Source organism: Peromyscus eremicus, chromosome 8a (assembly GCF_949786415.1).
Source record: "Peromyscus eremicus chromosome 8a, PerEre_H2_v1, whole genome shotgun sequence".
NCBI lineage: Eukaryota > Metazoa > Chordata > Mammalia > Rodentia > Cricetidae > Peromyscus > Peromyscus eremicus.
The window spans coordinates 18449706-18468656 of NC_081423.1; the positions used below are offsets into that span (position 1 = coordinate 18449706).

At 46.5% G+C, this 18951-nt stretch overlaps 2 protein-coding genes across 8 annotated transcripts in view; one reads left to right on the plus strand and one right to left on the minus strand.

The window, feature by feature from the left end:
• Ift140 (intraflagellar transport 140) overlaps nucleotides 1-14719 on the minus strand; it is a 91326-nt gene extending 76607 nt beyond the window's left edge. For 4 of the 7 annotated variants that reach the window (XM_059270308.1, XM_059270313.1, XM_059270315.1 and 1 more), the window contains exons 1-4: nucleotides 14115-14628; nucleotides 13320-13350; nucleotides 11677-11854; nucleotides 9497-9718 (exon numbers count right to left, since the gene is read on the minus strand). In XM_059270308.1, the coding sequence (XP_059126291.1) occupies nucleotides 9497-9718; nucleotides 11677-11823 (369 nt within the window). In that variant the 5' untranslated portion in view covers nucleotides 11824-11854; nucleotides 13320-13350; nucleotides 14115-14628. The other 3 variants (XM_059270310.1, XM_059270309.1, XM_059270311.1) reach the window with 3 other exon arrangements.
• Nucleotides 14720-15148: 429 nt separating this feature from the next.
• Cramp1 (cramped chromatin regulator homolog 1) overlaps nucleotides 15149-18951 on the plus strand; it is a 60759-nt gene continuing 56956 nt past the window's right edge. The window contains exons 1-2 of the mRNA XM_059270316.1: nucleotides 15149-15503; nucleotides 17011-17354. Of these exons, the coding sequence (XP_059126299.1) occupies nucleotides 17012-17354 (343 nt within the window). The 5' untranslated portion in view covers nucleotides 15149-15503; nucleotide 17011. The remainder of the gene's footprint in view (nucleotides 15504-17010; nucleotides 17355-18951) is intronic.

The window sequence follows — 18951 nt, forward strand, 5'->3', positions numbered from 1 at the left end:
TTCTTCAGTCCTAGAGAGAGCAGCTGTCATGTGCTTAGAATGAACTGCTAACTTTAGAACAGATTTTTGTTTACAGTACAGAGCTCCTATAGATGACTCCAGTTTCCCTACTACTGCATTGTATGGTACATTTCTTAGAGTTAATGAGCTAGGGCTTGGGATACAGGTCAGCAGTAGAGTGCTTTCTTAGTACACAAGCCCTGAATTCAGTCTCTAGCACTTCTGGGGGGTGGGGTGGAGGGAGGAGAGGAAACACTTGCCTGGAAATTAATGAGCTAATATTTATATCACTACCAACTGAGTCCACACTACTTTATTCAGAGTTCTTCAGCTTCCCTTACTATCCCTTTTCTGTCCCAGGAGCCTAACAGGATTCCACATGACATTAGCTGTCCTATCTTCTTAGGCTCCTGTGGGCAGTGATTTCCTCAACATTCCGTTTGCTTAGTACTAAGGTGCTGCTCAGGTGCAGTGTAGGGCACTGCTCCACTGGGATCTATCTGACGTTTTCCCCATAGCTGGATGGGGTTATAGATCTGTTGGGGGAGGATCAGAGAAGCAGCTCCTACTACAAACACAACTCATCACTGTGATGTTGACCATGATACCTTGTAGAGGTAGCTTTTATACATTGTAAAGTGACTCTTTTCCCTCCCTTTCTTTCTATGCTGTACTCCTGAGAAAGAAGGATGCAGTGTGCATTTCTCATTTAAGGGGTGGGAGTCAACATTATACTTCCTCAAGGACGAAGTATCTACATAAATTATTTGGTATTCTTCAGCATAAGGAATTTGTTTCTTTCCCATTATTTGTTTACTGATAAGCATGTTTATATCAGCATTGACTCTTAAGTACGTATTTCCTGCTTTGGTTATAATCTAAATGCTGTTAAACTCTGTTGCTCAGACTTTTCTAGCTCTGACCACTGGGGGCATTTCCAGTTGCCCTGAGGCCTTTTGACGTCACTACCGGGAGTCCTGGTTCTTTCATTACTGGAAGCACTGAAAACTCAAGTCCAAACACTTGGGAAATGGTGTGTTCAATCTGGAAGTCACCAGAAGCTCAGATCAATTACATACTAAGTGCCAGAGAAGTCTAGACGTGGGAGGAAAAGACACCATCACAACTGGTTGAACTGACTGGGGAATGTGAGTCAAGCTTTGGCAAAAGACCATGTTTCAATCTGAGTCTCTTCACCCTGATATCCAAGCACTCCCCAAGGGCTGTTTCTCCACTTGAGGCCAGTAGACATTTCAGAACCTGTGAACTCTCTTTGCTGCCCTGCTTCAATCATCAATATCCCAAACTCCTGGATGACACCACCTTTAGTGTAGCCAGGAAAAGGATTTTCATTCAAATCATGTGGACTTCAAAAGAAACATATTTGGGCCTCTAAGAAAGATAATGAAGTTCTAAGACAGCATGAAACATAAGCACACATAATATGAAGAGGATATATTATAAAACTGATGCTCCTTGACTCTGCTAGCTCTATGAAGACAAGGAGAGTGTTTAGAAACTCTAGTGTGTGTGTGTGTGTGTGTGTGTGTGTGTGTGTTTTGTTTTGTTTTTTGAGATGGGGTTTCTCTGTATAGTCTTGGCTGTCCTGGAACTTGCTCTGTAGATCAGGCTGGCCTCGAACTCACAGAGATTCACCTGCCTCTGCCACCCAAGGGCTGGGATTAAAGGCATGTGCCACCTGGCGGAAATTATTTTTTAAAAAGTTAAAAAATAATGTTATACAGTGAAAAAAACAAAACAAAACATGAAAAGATAGGAAAAGGCAACTCTCCTGGAGATGAGCGTTGTGAGGGCACATGGGTGAGGGCACAGGGCTGCATATGCTATAGCTTGTGAGGCGTTCATATCTCTGATTTTAATTAATTAGCTCCCAGATGAGCTCAGGTTCTAAACATTCATACATATCCAGACTTCTGGGCCGCTGATTTGGGGAAGGAAGGTGGTACTAGACCTAAATGCTAGTTTCTTACAAAGTGCTAACTTGAAACATTCTTATTTACAGAAAAACTGCAAAGACAGTATTGAGTTCTTGTATATGACACTAATCTCCCTTACTAAAAGACAGTAGGACACTTGAGTTGAGGAGTTAGGCCTGGGGCTGTACCCAGGAACAATGTCTTTTACTCAGTCAGACAGACATATGACCCTCATTCTGACAGAGGGCAAAGAAGCTTGTTGTGATCATGAGTTAAACTTCCACTGGCTGACAGAGAAAGGTGAATGGAAGCAATGAGCTTCCTGATCTCAGGTTTCTTCCTGTTAAGCTAGAAATGTAAGCAAAAAGTAACTTGGAAATGCATCTGCCTCCTTTGTGGCACCTTCTTGCTAGAGATACATTGACCAGTCCCAGGTTCCAAGTCTGGGTGTCTTTTCCATGTCTTCATCTTCCTGTGAGGACTTGAAGGCTTACCATTCCCAAGGGTGGCCCTATGTGCCAGCTACCTCTTTACCCCTCTTATTCCTTCTTAATTATTTCATACAATGTAGTCGTATCCAGTATGATCACAAAGGAACACTGGCTCAAAGGTAAAACCAGCTCCATTTGTGAAGGTGAGTGAAGGTGACTGTCCTGTTTGTTACCGCACTGGTGGGGAGTCTGAGTGGTGCACTACATTCTCAATAGCACACCCCTGAAAAGCTTGATTAAAGACTAGCTGGCCATATGTTGGGGTGTAGGTCCTTAACCTTCATACTGGCCTCTGCAAGAGATACTGGGAGAAGACAAATGGCCTGGCCTGTATGGTGGCATTCTAGGCTCTTCTAGAGCAACAGGATTTCTAATACACATTCAGTGAGATCCCTGGAGATATTTCTTTCTGGGGAGAGTCCCTTGCTCAGATGCTATTGACTGGTACACATGAGGTGCTGGGGTGAAGAGGCCTCGGCGTCCTTCCCAAAGTCTGGATTTGGGACAGAGAAGGGAAGGAAGGTCTTTCTTCCCAAAATGCCGGGCTTTTGCCCAGTGAATGGGACAGCCTGCTGGCCCCAGATTAAGTATATATTTTCTGCCTTCAGCTGGTCTCGGTTGCTTCCCTTGGTGAGCACAACAGGGGTGTTTGTGGAAGAGTGGAGAAGCTGCTGGGATCAAGCCTGGTGAGCGATGTTTGCTCACTCTTTATTCCTATCTTCCTGCTTTAGCTCATAATTAAATTAGTTCCAGTACAACGTTAGATTTTCTGAGAAGGATTAAACATTTCTTTTCTTAAATGTTCTGACTCAAGGGACTTAGCTTACACCTGGGTTTCATTTTATGCCTGCATAATCTGTTTGGTTAGTTGTTTCTTGATTTTGTCAAGATGAGGATGATGAAATGTAATGATTCTGAATTATTCTATCTCACAGGAGACTGTCAGACTATTTCATAATATGAAGGTGGAAAGCTCATTAATGATATTCTGCTGTACTCGTAGATTGGTGCCTAGCCCAACTGTCATCAGAGAGGCTTCACCCAGCAACTGATGAAACAGATGCAGAGACATACAGCCAAACATTATGGAGAGCTCGGGGAAATCCTGCAGGAGAGGGGGAGGAAGGATTGTAGGAGCCAGTGGGGTCAAGGGCACCACAAGAAAGACCACAGAGTCAACTAACCTGGGTTCAGAGGGGCTCCTAGAGACTGAACCAACAACCAGGGAGCCTGCATGGGACTGACCTAGGCCCTCTGCATATGTTACAGCTGTGTAGCTTGGTCTTCTTGTGAGACTCCTAACAGTGGGAGCAGGGGCTGTCTCTGACTGTTGCCAGCTTTTGGGACCCATTCCTCCTACCAGATTGCCTCATCCAGCCTTAACAGAAGAGGAGGTGCCTAGTCTCACTACAACTTGATATACCATGGCTGGCTGATATCCATGGGAGGCCCACTGTTTTCTGAAGAGAAAGAGAGGAGGAGGAGTGGATGGGGATCTGGGGGAAGGGACTGGGAGGAGAGGAGGGAGGGGAAGCTTTGGTTGGGATGTAAAAATAAACAAACAACCAAAAATTTTGAAAAAGGAAGAACCCAATAAAAAAAAAAATGGGCAAATGAAACATTAGGTACAGAGAGAGCCCAAACTGGAGATCTCCGTCAGTCTCTTCCCTTGGAATTTGGAGGAACCCCTTGAAACAAGGGAAAGGGGGAGTCAGAATGGTCAAGGATACCACAAGAACATGGCCCACAGAATCAACTAAGCAGGGCTCACAGGGACACAAAGAGACTGAAACAGCAATTGTGGAACCTGCGTAGGCGTACACTAGGTCCTCTGCAAATATATTATGGTTGGTGGCTTGGTGTTCTTGTAGAACTACTAACAGTGCAAGTGGGGGTGTCTCTGACTCTTTTGACTGCCCTTGGGACCCTTTTCCTTCTTCTGGATTGCCTTGCCTAATCCTGATATGAGGGTTTGTGCCCAGTCTTTCTGTATCTTACTATGCTGTGTTTAGTGGATATCCCTGGGAGGTCTGCTCATTTCTGAAGGGAAATGGAGGAAGAGTGGATCTGGGGGAACAGGGGTGGGTGAGAGGACTAGGAGGAGTGGAGGAAGGGAAACTGGTCTGGATGTATTGTATGAGAGAAGCATAAAAAAAAAAAAAGAAATAGAAATGATCCCTAGAAATGATACTCATCCTCAAGAGCTAGAGAAATAGACTTTACAGAACTACCAAGATGCTACACATTTATCTTTCAAGAAATTGCTTTTAGGGGATGGAGAGATGGCTTAGTGGTTAAGAGCACTGATTGCTCTCCCAGAGGTCCTGAGTTCAATTCCAGCAACCACATGGTGGCTCACAACCATCTGGTACTCTCTTCTGGCCTGCAGGAACATATGCAGGCAGAACACTGCATAAATAATAAATAAACCTTTAAAAATTGCTTTTAATTATCATATTTATTTACTTTGGGGTGGGGACAAGAATGAGCCACACTGCACGTGTGGAAGTCATAGGACAACTGTGGGAGTTGATTCTCTCCTTCCATCCTGTGGGTCCCAGAGATCAAACTCAGGTCACCAGGCTTGTCTGCAGGTGCCCTTACCGCCTGCTGAGCCATCTCAAAGGCCCTCTTTCTTTTCTTTTCTTATCTTTTTCTTCTTCTTTTTTTTCTTTTTCTAGTAGTAGGAGTTGAACTCAGGAACTTGCCCACGCTAGGCAAACACTCTATCACCGAACTAGACCTCCACATTACGATATTAAGATATTACTGTTTTGTTATTTGCTTTTTGAGACAGTGTCATCTGTCTCAGGCTGGCCTTGAACTTGCTATGTAGCTGGGGATGGCCTTCAATTCTGATTCTCCTGCCTCCATCTCATAAGTGCTTGGGTCATGCGCCATCATGTTGAGTTTATGTGATGCTGGTGATCAAACCCAGGGTTTTGTGCATATTGGTAAGTATTCTATCAACTGAACTACATCCTCAGCCCCCAAGCCCAAGAGATACTACTTTTCAAAGCAAAGTTCTCATTCATATTGTAAGCTACTTCAAATCCATAGAACATGTTTTGGCAAATACCTATCTAACCACAGGACAGGGGAAGGGACAGGACTTAGTGGTAGAACTCTTGCCTAGCATACATGAGACCTTGGATTCAGTCTCTAGCACTTAACAAAACAAAATAAACCTTACAATGGCATAAGCCCTAGGTCCTACTGGTTTTACCAGTCCATTTCTATAACCTCTGTCTGTCAAAAGCCTAGAAACCACTGAAATGCTTATTAGATAGTTAAATAGTTAATTTCATATAATGAAAAGCCTAATACAAGAGTACAAAGATCTCTATTTACCAATATAGAAAGATCTCCAAGATACACTGTAAAGTGAAAAATGCAAAAAACAAGAGTGTGCACAGTATGCCATATTTAAAAATTAAGCTAATAAGGACTATACCCTTGTTATATTCTCCAAAGGTATTAGCCATATGCTAAATACTAGGTTCCAGAACCTTAAGGAGGTAGGGTCTACCAGAAAGAGTTGAGTTAATGGACGGTGTGTCCTTGAAAGGGATATCTGATGTTGGTCCTGTCTCTCTTTGCTTCCCAGTAGCCATGATGAAAAAAGATGTTTTCTATTATGCACACATGCTTTGATGTACTGTTACCACATGCCCAAAGCAACATGGACAAGCAGTCATGGATTAGAATCCCTAAAACTACAAGTTAAAATAAATCTTTTCTTGTTACCAGTTATTCATGTTGAGTATTTGCTACAGAGACGGACACTGAGTAATAAAACCTTCTATGTGCAAGTCTTGCTCCAAACGTTTAAGTTTGAAAGTAATCATGAGGTTATGGTCAAACTGAGGGACATTTTGGAAAGAAACTAGTCTGGACTCAAAATGTCAATATTATGACAGACAAAAGGGTGAGGGAAGAATGGAGAATAGAAGACCAAGAAATTGGTCGTGGCTAAAATACCAACAAGAATGACAACTAAATGTATTGTATGAACCTTGGCTAAACCCTGGGTTAGAAAAAGACAGCTATAAAGGACGTTACTGCAACAAGTGGCAAAACTTTGGGGAGGTGTATGTGTGTGTTGTATGCATGTGTGCATATGCATGTTCACATGTATGTGGGCACAAGTGTTATATATGTGTAGAGGCCTGAAGTTGATGTTGGATATCTTCCTCAGTTGTGCTTCAATTTATTTAATGAGGTAGGGTCTCTCATTAGCCAAAACTAGCTGGACTCAAAGCTTGCTGAGTCCAGCTAGTCTAGCTAACACTTGCTCGGCCTCCTGAGTGCTGGGATTACAGCAGATGACACACCTACCTGGCTTTTACATGCATTCTGATGATCTGAATTCTTTTGTTTCCTCCCCAAGACAGGGTATCTCTGTGTATCCCTGGTTGTCCTGGAATTCACTATATAGACCAGGCTGGCTTTGAACTCAAGAGCTCTGCCTACCTCTGCTTTCCAAGTGCTGGAATTAAAAGTGTGCACCACCACTGCCAGGCAGCTGATGATCCAAATTCTGATCCTCATGTTTACATGGCAAGAACTTTATTTTCCCAGTCCAGATAAGAGAAATTTTAATATGCATTGCCTATAGGGTAACGGTTCTGTATCAATGTTCAGTTTCCTGAATGTGACAGAAACTTAGTAGTGATGTGGGAGATGTCTGAAAGTTAGGTGCCAGGTGTACCTAGAAGTCAAGTATCACAGTATCTGTGAATTTGCAAATATGCAGGAAAAAAGTGCACACAGGAAGAGAAAAGGTAGACATGTTAGTGTCAACAACTGGTGACATGTACATGAAGGGTAGGTGCTAAGGCTCCTCTGGCATCACGTGGACACTGGCCTTGATAGTCATAGAGTCCTTAGTGAGGGTGCTGCTAAGCTCTATGTAGGGAGAAGTCTTACAGCTGATGAACTTGTGAGCTTTTTCTAGTGTCAAGTCCAGGAAAAAAATATATCCAAGGGCCACATAAATATGTGAACTATGAGACTACTGTGTAAACAAAGAGGTTACAGCCCAACTCTACCTGCAGTTTCCAGGGGTTGCCCACTGGCACGTCTCACTTGAAGCACACACATACTAGTGCTCTCACACCCTGTCATGATGGTAGAGCACCTTTCACAATCTTGCTGCGGTCTATTACTGACAGGCTTCACTCTGTAGTATTTCTCTCTCTGCTACCCAAGACCTGAAGTTTAGGGGAGTGTGGTGGGTTGAATGAGAATGGCCCCCATAAACTCCCATGTTTGAATGCTTAGTCACCAGGGAACGGAACTGTATTAAAGGATTAGAAGGATTTGGACGTGTGGCCTTGTTGAAGGAAGTAGGTTGTTGGGAGTGAGGTTTGAAGTTTCAAAATTCCACGCCAGGCCCAGTGTCTCTCTCTGCCTGCTGCCTGCAGGTCAGGATGTAAAGCTCTTCTCAGCTACTGTGCAACATCACACCTGTCTGCTTCCTGCCATGGTAATCACTGGACTCTCCCTCCGAAACTGTAATCAAGCTCCCATTAATGTTCTATTTAATAAGAACTGCCTTGGTCACGGTGTCTCTTCCCAACAATAGGACACTGACTGTTATGGGAATTCTGTCATCGGGTCCCCTAGCCAATTGAAAGGAGCAGCTTGGCCCAGAGGACGGAGTTTTTATTAGAGGGTACATGACCCAAATAAAATGCAGGGCAGTGAGATGACGTCTTCTTGCAAAGTGGACGAACTGGCAGCAAGCCATGGAGCAAATGGCTGCGGCTTGGTTCAGATTCCCCATCCCCCATTAGAATGAAGAAGCAGTGGTGTAAGTGGCGACATAGCAACTGGTCTCCAGGTTTGGATTCCTCGTCGTCCTATCTTGTAATTATTGTGCACAGATTTTGCCTATTAATAAAACGTAACTCATTCCACTGACTTCCTTCTTTATCTGGCGCTCTACAGCTGCCTGTGCCCATTTGGCCCTAAGCCTAGCCCACAAGGTCAGCTCCTGGGGGTGACCTGCTCCCGCCCCAAAACTGCACACCTGCCTTGTGCATTTTCGCTGTTCCCTGCTACTTTCCCAAGCCCAGCGCAGGCAAGTGCTAGAGTGCAATCTAGTGCAGTGTACAGCTGTTCTTTCAAACCAGTTTTGTTCAGTGGGAACAAGAGCTGGAACAGAGCCTGTTGTGGCTGGGGCGTGCAGAGCCTGAGCTGCTTTGGCGCCGCACCTACTCCATCTTCTGGTCAAACATGGTCACTACATCTGACTACCTTTATATGATCCAGCCATCCAAGCATTGGTTATACTTGCTGGTCAAACATCATCACTGCATTTACAACAATTCTCCGAGGATCTGAGCTGCAGTAAGACACTTGACAACTTTTAAACGGTAAACTATTAATAAAAGAAAATAAAAATGGGAAAAGACAATTTTAAAACCTTTCCCAGGTCAATGACTGGGAATATTAAAATGCAGGGCATTAGGACTGTGCTCACTGCTACTATGGACAGGATGCTAGACAAACTGAGTAGATAAACAACTTAGCTGGGATCAATACAACTTTGGTCATAATTGTTATTAGTCTGGCAATTCATATCTTATCCTTAAAAAAAAATGGTTTGATAATGGTGCCAGATATGAGAGACTGACTGAAAAGATACAGGCGTTAGAGCGTGGTATGCAAGCCTTACAAATGGTTACTAAGTAGAAACCTTTGACTGACAAGATAAAGGCTTTAGAAATATTTACCACTGAGGAGATCAAGAAAGTGACTGATAATATGCAAACCTTATGATTAGTTACTAAGGAGAATAATACAATTTTGACTGACAAGATAAAGGCTTTAGAAATATTTATGGATGAAGAGAGTAAAAGGTGACCGATAATAAAGTGTTAGAAGAGCTGACTAAAAATAAAAGCCCTAAAAAAAGCCGCTACTGGTAAATTATAAGCCTTAGAAAAACTTATTAAAACTGATAATAAAAGCATGCAGACACAGACAGAAAAACTTGGCCTTTAGCACCTTTCACATGCATCCCTATGTGCATGGTGGGGATGGAGATTGTGTACTTCTTACCTTATCTCCAGATACCAGGCAGCTCCCACTGGTACTCCAGCTGAGGATGGCAATGTCAGTGGTATGTGGCAGGGGCACTGTGTGCTGCTCCTTGTCCTGCTTATTAAACATTATCACTTCTCCAGTCTCCCAGCCAATAGCCAGGATAAGCCTTGTTGGGTGCCAGCATAGTGAAGTGACTCTGAAGGACCTTTCAATGTGGGTGTCAGGCACAGGCTCACCCTATGTGGGACAAGAAGTAAAATCTCCCATTGTAGACAGTGGCAGGTATATCAAGAAACTAACGCACACAATTTACATCAGATAGTTTAAGATCAGAAGAGCTATTTAATAAGGAGATGTGACAGCTGGTCTTCCGTGTGCACATGTGCATGTACTTGAATACAGCCTGCGTGGAGACTAGAGAATGAGGATAGGTATCTTCCTCAGTCACTCTCCCCATTATTTTTAACTAACAAATTATTTATTGGGAGCTGAAGAGATGGTTCAGCAGTTAAGAGTTCTTGCTGCTCTTCCAGAGGACTTGATCAGTTCCCAACACCCACATGATCTCTAACTCCAGCTCCAATAATCTGATATCTTCTAGCAACCAAGGGTATTGGCACACATGCACACTCACACACACAAAATAAAAATAGAATCTTTTTTAAACAATTACTTATAAGCTGGGTAGTAGTGGCACATGTCTTTAATCCCAGGACTCAGGAGGCAGGGGCAGGCTGATCTCTGCGTTTGAGGCCAGCCAGGTCTACAGAGTGAGTTCCATACTCAGGGATACCCAGAGAAACTTTGTCTCAAAAAGAACAACAAAAAATTACTTTATGTGTAAACACATGTGTGTGCCATAATGTGTGTGGAGGTCAGACAGAGGACAACTTGGGGGAATTAGTTTTTTACTTCCTTCATGTGGGTCCTGTAGGTGAACTCAGGTCCTCAGGCTTGGAAGCAAGCACCTTTACTCACAGAGTCATCTCGACAGCTCACCTTATTTTGAGATAGACTCTCTCATATGAACCTAGATCTAACTGCTTCAGCTAGGTTGGTTGGCCAGCAAGATCCAGATCTTCTATATTCTGACCTCTATAGCTGTGAAAAAAGGAGTTTCTACCCTTTGAAGACACCCAGTTTGTGATAACTTGTTACAGCAGCCATAGGATACTAGTACAGCTTGAAAGGGTCAACATGGGATTGAGAGACGGCTCAGGGGTTCAGGGCACTTACTGACTTTGCTAAAGGCCTGGGTTTGGTTCCCAGCAACAACATGACAGCTCACAACCATCTATAACTCCAGTCCCAGTGCCGCCTTCCGACCTTGGAGACATGCACCTGGTGCACAGACGCACAAACAGGCAAAACAATCATGCACGTAAAATAAATAAATCTAAAGAATTCAAAGGGCCAACATGAAGAGTTGAAGAAGGCATGTACAGCACAGGGGTCAGGTTTAAGCATGCTCTTGAATCTATATGGCAGGGATAAAAGAACTGCCATATATGAATGTGGTGATATCTTGTTGTACTCTAATAAAACTTGCCTGAAGATCAGAGGACAGAGCTAGCCACAGAGTTAAACATAGAGGTCAGGCACTGGTGGCACACACCTTTAATCCTAGCACTTGGGAGGCAGAGATCTTTCTGGATCTCTGAGTTCAAGGTCACACTGAGCTGCATGAGATTGATCTAGTCTAGGAGAGAAACAGAGCCAGGCAGTGGTGGCACACACCATTAATTCCAGTATTTGAGAAGCATATATGCCATTAATCCCAGCACTAGGAAGGCTGAGAGGAAGTGAAATGGCTGGGCAGAGAAAGGTATACAAGGCGTGAGAAGACAGAAACTAGAGAGCTTTTCGGCTTAGGACTCAGAGGCATTCAGTCTGAGGAGTCGTGGAGAACGGCTCAGGAGTTGGTGGGGTAAGAAGTAGCTGTGGCTTGTTCCTTTGTCTCTCTGATCTTTCAGCATTTACCCCAATATCTGCTGGCTCCAGGTCTTTTATTATAAGACCATTTGGGATTTGTGCAACATATGAAGGCTTTGATGATTGGGAACAATTGGTCTTCAGGAAGAACCAATGAGGAGAAATCTAGAGCAGAGTTATCCCGACTCCTGGCCTTCACGTCTCAAGAAAAGAAAAGAACACAAGAGCTAGCTGCTGAAGTCAAAATGACTCTGATGACTCACCTGTTCAAGGTAGACATCTACAGTGCCTCCAGAAGATGGGCTTATGGATGCGACTGCCAGGAATGGGTGGGTGGGGTGCCAGGTAATGAGAGAGGGAGATCTGGATGCATCTGGGGCTTTGATTCGGTGGTCAAAATACAGTGCCATGATGATGCATAGATCTGGTCAGGGATGAAACCTGCAGAGAGGAAAAAGCCACCAAGAGTAACTTCATATAAAGTCACAAAAGAGAAACAAACCTACAAAGACCTTAAAAACATTCTTTAGACTAATGCCGGCAGTTTCATTTGTTATAGATCTCTATTGGGGAGAATATTAAAATTAGAAGCAAAGAATTGGACTTGAAATGACCCACAGTATGCTGGGAAAGAAGGAAAACGCATTGCCATCAAAGAAATAACTAAAAAGAGAAGGAAAGCAAGTGACCACTGAAACCAGGGTTTCAAATAATTCTTGGTACTTCTCATTCCAGACACAATACGCATGACTCCAATTTCTACAGACACCTTCAGAGAAAACTGCTGTTCCAATCTTAGATGGTCTTTTAATAAAAAGCCCAGAGCCAGATACTGGGGTAAAAGCTGAAAGATCAGAGAAGCAGAGCAGCCACAGCTAACCTCACCTCGCCAACTCCTCAGCCGATCCTGTTTCCATGAATCCTCAGATTGAAAGCCTCTGAGTCCTCATCTGAAAGGGTCTCAGCTGAACTGCCTTAGTTCCTGTTTCCTCACTTCCTGGGATTAAAGGCGTGTGCTTCCCAGTACTGGGATTAAGGGTGTGTGCCACCACTGTCTGGCCTCTATGTATAATCTAGTGGCTGGCTCTGTCTTTTGATCCTCAGGCAAGCTTTATTGGGGTACACAGTATATCACCGCAGAAAACTTTGAAACAAAATAAAGGCAAACTGCCCATAAGAAAATACTGTACAAGGGGGAAAAAGGAGAAAAACAACATTCAGTTTCAGTAAAACCGTAAAGCTCAAGAATGTCATCGAGCTATGACTTCCAGTTTAGACAGTCAGGATCACAAAGCCACAGTGACTGCAGAGAAGCTGAATTTGAAATGTTAATGGGCTTGAAAGATGGCTCTATGGTCAAGAGAGCGTAGTGCTCCTCCAGATAACTTAAGTTCAATTCGAAGTACTCACATCAGGCAGCTCACAACTGCCTGTAACTTCAGTTCCTCTGGGATCTGATGCCTTTGCACGTGTGTGTACGTGTACACACACACACACACACACACACACACACAGGAAGAGAAAAATAAATAAATTAAATAAAATTAAATTAAAATAAGCCAAATACGGTGGCACAAGCTTTTAATCCCAGCACTCAAGAAGAAGAGGTAGGAGGATCCTTATGTGTTTGAGGCCAGTATGGTCTACATAGTGAGTTTCAGGCAGCCAAGGCTACATATTGAGACCTTGTCTCAAAAAAGGGAAAATACCTTATTTTTTAAAAAGGGGTTACATGCTACCTTCAATACATCCATTTTTATACAATGTTTTAATAATTCATTCTCTCTTTCGCTAGCACTTAAGTTCTTAAGTAGTATCGGCCATATAATTAAAAAGGCAGATGCTCACAATAAAAGTTACTTAATGAGAATCTGTTAATAGCCTTAGTTCAGGAACAAGTACTTACCTTTTCTTCTATTAAAACAATCTTCAAGTACCTAGGACATAGAACAAGAAAAGGGAAATCTCACTTTTTCCAGTTAACTTATCCTCATTTTTACAGTCATCAATTGTTTTCAGGGGTAAGTGCCTCCATCAAGCCAACTTTTTGGAAAGAATCTGTTAGGCTCATTATGCCAAGGAATCATACTAACAAGTAAAGTCACCCTTTGAGACACTGTCAGAAACATAGGATGGGCTCTTTTTTGTTGTTGTCTTTTTTTTTTTTTTTTTTTTTCTTCGAGACATGGTTTCTCTGTGTAGTTTTGGTGCCTGTCCTGGACCTCGCTTTGTACACCTGGCTCTGCCTCCCGAGTGCTGGGATTAAGGGCATGTGCCACCACCGCCCGGCACGGGACGGGTTCTTAAATAGACTTTCAGGGGTAGTGACCACTGACCACCCTTTAGGCCAGAATAAGATCACTGGCTGCATCAGGTAAACATTATTGAAAAGATGTGTAGTTCAAAGTGATCCAAGTCAGGTCACGGTATCTTTACAAGCCATCCGAAGATTGACTTAAGCGCGGGATTTTGGCTTTCTTGTCTTCCCCCTACTTTGCACTAAATGCATCCAGAGGAGCCCACATGGCAAATCAAAAGATCGGCAGGGGGTTCTGGGATTGCTCAGTGAAGAGACAACACTCACAGAGCAATCAAGAGGGTCCTGGCAGGTCGCCTCGAGGTCCCCCGGCCCGATCATGGAGGACCCACCCAACCCCAAGCCTGGCTGAGCTCCCTACCCCAGCCCCAGCCCCATCTGCACCTCAGCTATAGGAATCTAACTTCTCCAGATTCCCTGTGTCTCCGTGTTGCCAGGACAACGCCGCTGGAAGAAAGCAAAAGCCGTCGAGGGAGAGCGCCGCGCCTCCGATGCTTCCCGAAACGACTGGCGGCTGGCGGCGGAAAGGGCCGAAGACAGTCGGTACCTCTCCGCGCAGCTCCGAATCTTAGGCCGGCCCCAGGGCCACAGTTTGGGCTGCCTGCCGATGGAGGGACCAGAACTATTTGCTACTCAGGGCAAGCTGTGCCAAGTTTCCTGGTATTTTCTCTTTGGGTTCATCCTTCCCACCCCTCTACGGAGACCATCAGCCGGCACCTCTCGGAGCTTAGCTGCATCTCCTCGGATGGGAGGACGCGGCTCGAGAGCTTCTCTGGGATGTTCTGAGTACCGGACGCCGCCCCCAAGTGTGGCGCGTTGACGTCTCGGGAGCCAGCTGCAAACTGGTGCTCCGCAGAACCTCGCGACTAGGAAGGGGGTACCCTGGGCGACCGTGCGCACTTACTTCAGCCAGTGTTAGCCAACGGCGGGTGTCGCCGGAGAGCAGGCGCAGTAGCACGGTCCACGCCAATGAGCGAAGGGGATAACCAGAGGCCAGGACCTCCTGTGAACGGGGATACTCATTTTCAAACGCCACTTGCGTAAGCAATAGAATTTCTAATAACATTTCTTTATCGCTTCGAAGAGGAAAAGTGTCAGTGGGCTATGCTACGATATGTTTATGGCCCTAAATCTGTTTTCTCAGTGCCCCGTCCCCACCCGAGTTCGCGCGCGTTTCAAGGCGTCCCGCTGAGGCGGTGATTTCTTCTCACGCATCCGTCAACACAGCCACAGCCAATCGCAGCCAGGACGCTGAGCCTATTGGTTGTCGGTTCGCCAATCAGAAGGGACGCACGATCCGCAAGAGCGCGAGGTTGCCGTCACAACACGCCCCACGTTGCGGGCCCGCCCCGGCAGGCCGTGCGCGCGCGCGCCCGCAACCGCTGCTGACCAATGACAACACAGCTGGTTGGGCGCGCCCGCAGAAATATTGGACGTGCTCGTCTTCTTGCAAGACGTCCGCCCCGCCCCGCTCCGGCGCTGACTTCAGGTCCCCGGCGGCCGCCGTAGCCGGAACTGTTTGGAGCGCGGCGGCCCGGGTGTGGGAGGGCGAGCGGCGGCAGCCCCGGCGCCCTCAGCCCTGTCAACCGCACGCCGGTCAGCGGAGAGGACGTGCGAAGGGAACGGTGCTCGGCGACCGCATCTGACATACGACCACCAGCCCGGCGTCGCGGCCTCGCCGCAGCCGGAGCTGCCCGGCCCGGTTGGTTCTGCGGGCGCCCGCGGAGGCCCGGGATCCGGGATCCAGACTGCCGGGAGGCGTGGATGAAAAAGGTGACCGCAGGCTGCACACGGGTGCCTACGGGATCCGCGGAGGGGCCGCGGTGTTGGCCGGCTGCGCTTTGTGCAGCCAGCGGTCAACTCCTCAGGAAGGTGCGAGCTTCTCCCACCCGGAATGGGACAAAGGGTGTGGAGCCTGGATGAGGCCCGCAGTGCCCGTGCCTCCCACGGTCAGGAAGTGACGGGTTTCGTTGACGGACTCCTATGGAGTCCACTGCTGCTGGGGAACGACCGGAATGCGCCCGGGGACGCGGCCTGGCGCGGGGGCAAGTGGGTCCTGTAGGACTGACGCGTTTTACTCGGTGGCGTTGGCCTGGCTGGTTCTGGGAATGGGTTTCACTCCCTAGCGCATTGACAGGGTTCTGGGCACCTGGGTGAGGTGCTTAGAAGTGAACAGATTCAAAGAGAAGTCCTGTGCTATGAAATCGTTTAGCGTGGGTATTGTCTTGTGTGATTCTGTGCCAGAGTTTTCTTAAGCCAGTATTAGAAAGATCAGATCCCAACAGGAAAACGGCACACGATTTGTTGCAGCACCATTTTGTGGTGTTACTTCGAGTTTTACGTCTCAGTCTTTACCCTCAGTCTGTTTCCTTGTTAGCGTTGGTGCCTTGCTCTGTCTAGTTTTATTAAATAGGAATGTTCTCAACAGTTGTGTGGAGCCTAGGGTCGCGTCTGCTGAAGAACACAATGTTTCTCTTTCCTGCTTCATCATGTACACAGCCTGTGCTTAAGATGTTGGAATGTACCTGATCTTTAGTTTATGCTGAGTGCAACTTCTCCAGGCTGCAGATAATTGTTACTTTATTTATCGATATTTTTATGACAGTGGTAGAAGTGAACGCAAGAATTTTGTTGTTTCCAGAATTGTTTACATAGTTCAGTTCCGATTCTTGAAATCCGACTGGAACATAATAGTGTTTGCTGTCACTTTTCCGGTGTTCCTTAACCTGCTCCATGCAACAGGCTTTGTTGCAAGAGGGTTGTAGTCGGTCCATCTCCCATCTCCCGCCTGGGAAGGTTCCCGGAGTGCAGTCTCTCTCTTGCATGCCAGCTTCGGAGGGAGCGGCAGCTTTGGCCCGTGGAGCACTGGGGGCTCCGAGGGGCAGCGGGCCTTTGCACTAGGCAGGTGCGCGGCACGATCGCGCACGTCTCCAGCAAGCAGAGGGGAGGCCAGGGGCCACGGGCTGTGCGGGGAGCTAGGCGGGCCCAGGCTGGGCCATGAGCTGCATCGCCGTGGGGTAGGTGGCGGGACAGTGGGTCCCTTAGCGCGGAGGCCAGGCCTTGCCGCCGTGCCTCCCCAGGCTCCGGGCCGTGTCGGCCAGCCTGGGTTGGGGGCATCCAAGGGCGGGGCGGGGTCCCGGTCCGGTCGGACTCAGCACTGTGCGGGCCCTCGGGCGGGCGGCGGGCGGCGCTGGAACAAACAACGGCCGCCATGTTGGGAGGCCGGCGGTAAACTTCTGCCCGTCGCCCTCCTCACCGCTCCTCGCCTCTCCCGCCGCAGGATGACAGTGAAGTTGGGTGACGCCGGCAGCGGGGAGGAAGGGCTCAAGAAGCTGGGCAAGCGGACGGCCGATGAGGAGTCGCTGGACGGAGAGGGGCCCGGCGGCGCGGACGCGGCGGAGGACAGCAGCAGCAGCACAAAGAGGGACGGGCAGACCCCTCGGGCCGCAGGAGCCCCGGCGCCACCCAGAGGGTTACCGACGCCGTCCCCACCACAGGGCAGTCCCCAAGACCAGCACCACTTCCTCAGGTCCAGCGTGCGGCCACAGAGCAAGAGGCCCAGGAAGGACGCGCCCTGTGCTGTGGGCAGTGGCGGTGCCAGCGGTTCCGGGCCGCGCGGAAAAGGTAGGGACCCTATCCTTTGGCGGGTGGCAAGACCTCCTTGGGTGGCACTTGCAGGGGCACATGCCCCCTTCTACTCCTTCGAGTCTGTGGCTTTTCTCTTTACACTAGGATAAGGGACAGTGATTGTCCTTTCTCTGGGCAAGAGAAATAGATTCCCAAAGGGTCCCTGACGCCTTTCCATGGATGGCCATTTTAAATTATGCACACTAGCTCAAGAATGGGCAGAGAAAGTACCTGCTCTCTGTCCACACCTCAATTGGTGGGAGTGTAACAAAGAAACTGGCTTTTGAAATTTATGGGCTGTTGAGGCTGTTGATGAGAAATCCAAAAAGTAAGGTTAGTGATGGCAGAAGCTGCGTTTGGCTCATTGTCCTCCGCCTAAGACTTCCTAGCTTCAAAGTATGAGGAACACAAAAATGGGACCCTTAGAGTTTCAGCTGAGATATACTTGGTGTCACAGAAAGGATCTCCACTTGATGAAACCAACAGGGACCTATCAGGAGGGCAGCCCACAGTTTCTTGTGTTGAAACTGTAACTGCTTTCCTGAGGCCTCTTAAAGGAGTGATTTGTTTTTGGAGATTTATTTATTTACTATGTATTCAGTGTTCATCTGCACACCAGGAAAGGACACCAGATCTCATTACAGATGGTTGTGAGCCACCATGTGGTTGCTGGGAATTGAACTCTGGAAGAACAGCCAGTGCTCTTAACCTCTGAGCCATCTCTCTAGGCCAAGAAGTAACTTTTTAAAAAAAAGTACCATTTTCGTTCTTCACATGCTCTTATTTCCTTGTCTTCTTTTGTCTATTTGTATTTCAACATTGTGGTTTTTATTAACTATGCGGAAAATTTGCTCTTACATTCTTTTCAGACCAAGTTTGCCACCCCCCCCCCCTTTAAAAAAAAAAAGACCTGGGTAGCCCAGGTTGGCCTGGAATTTACTAAGTAGCCTTAGGTTGTCCTTGAGCTCATAGCAGTTTTTCTGCCTCAGCTTCCTGAGTGCTAAGATTACATGCCTAAGCTGATATGGTTTGCTTCTAACAGTTTTTTAAAAGTACCAAATGGAACTTCAATTTCCAGTGTGTTCTCCATACTTATAGCCAGGCATGGAGGCACTCACCTTTAATCCAAGCACTTTGGAAGCAGAGGCTGGTTGATCTCTGTGAGTTCAAAGCCAACTTGATTTACATAGCAAGGTCTTGGCCACCTAGAGCTCCATAGTGAGACCCTATATTTAAAAAACAAAACCCAAATCATTCACTTATGGCACTTGAACTATTATAGTTTAATTTTTTTGTTTGTTTCTTTTGGAAGTATTGATTTAAATTACCAAGATGATCCTGATAGTTTTAAAAACAAAATGTTTCAAGAGCTAAGAGAGAACCTGCATTGAGGATCTGACCCAAATGTGTCCCATTAAATTCACTTCTGCCTTGTCCCCATCTGGAAGGCTGGCCTTCAGATTTATGGCCTTACCAAATGATGAAGCACTTTGAAGTGAGTCTGCCTATTTAAAGATCTAAGTATGAGGTGACTTTGTATATTTCCAAAACTAGAAGTTGCCTCACACAAGTTCATTTTGGTGTTAGAAAAACA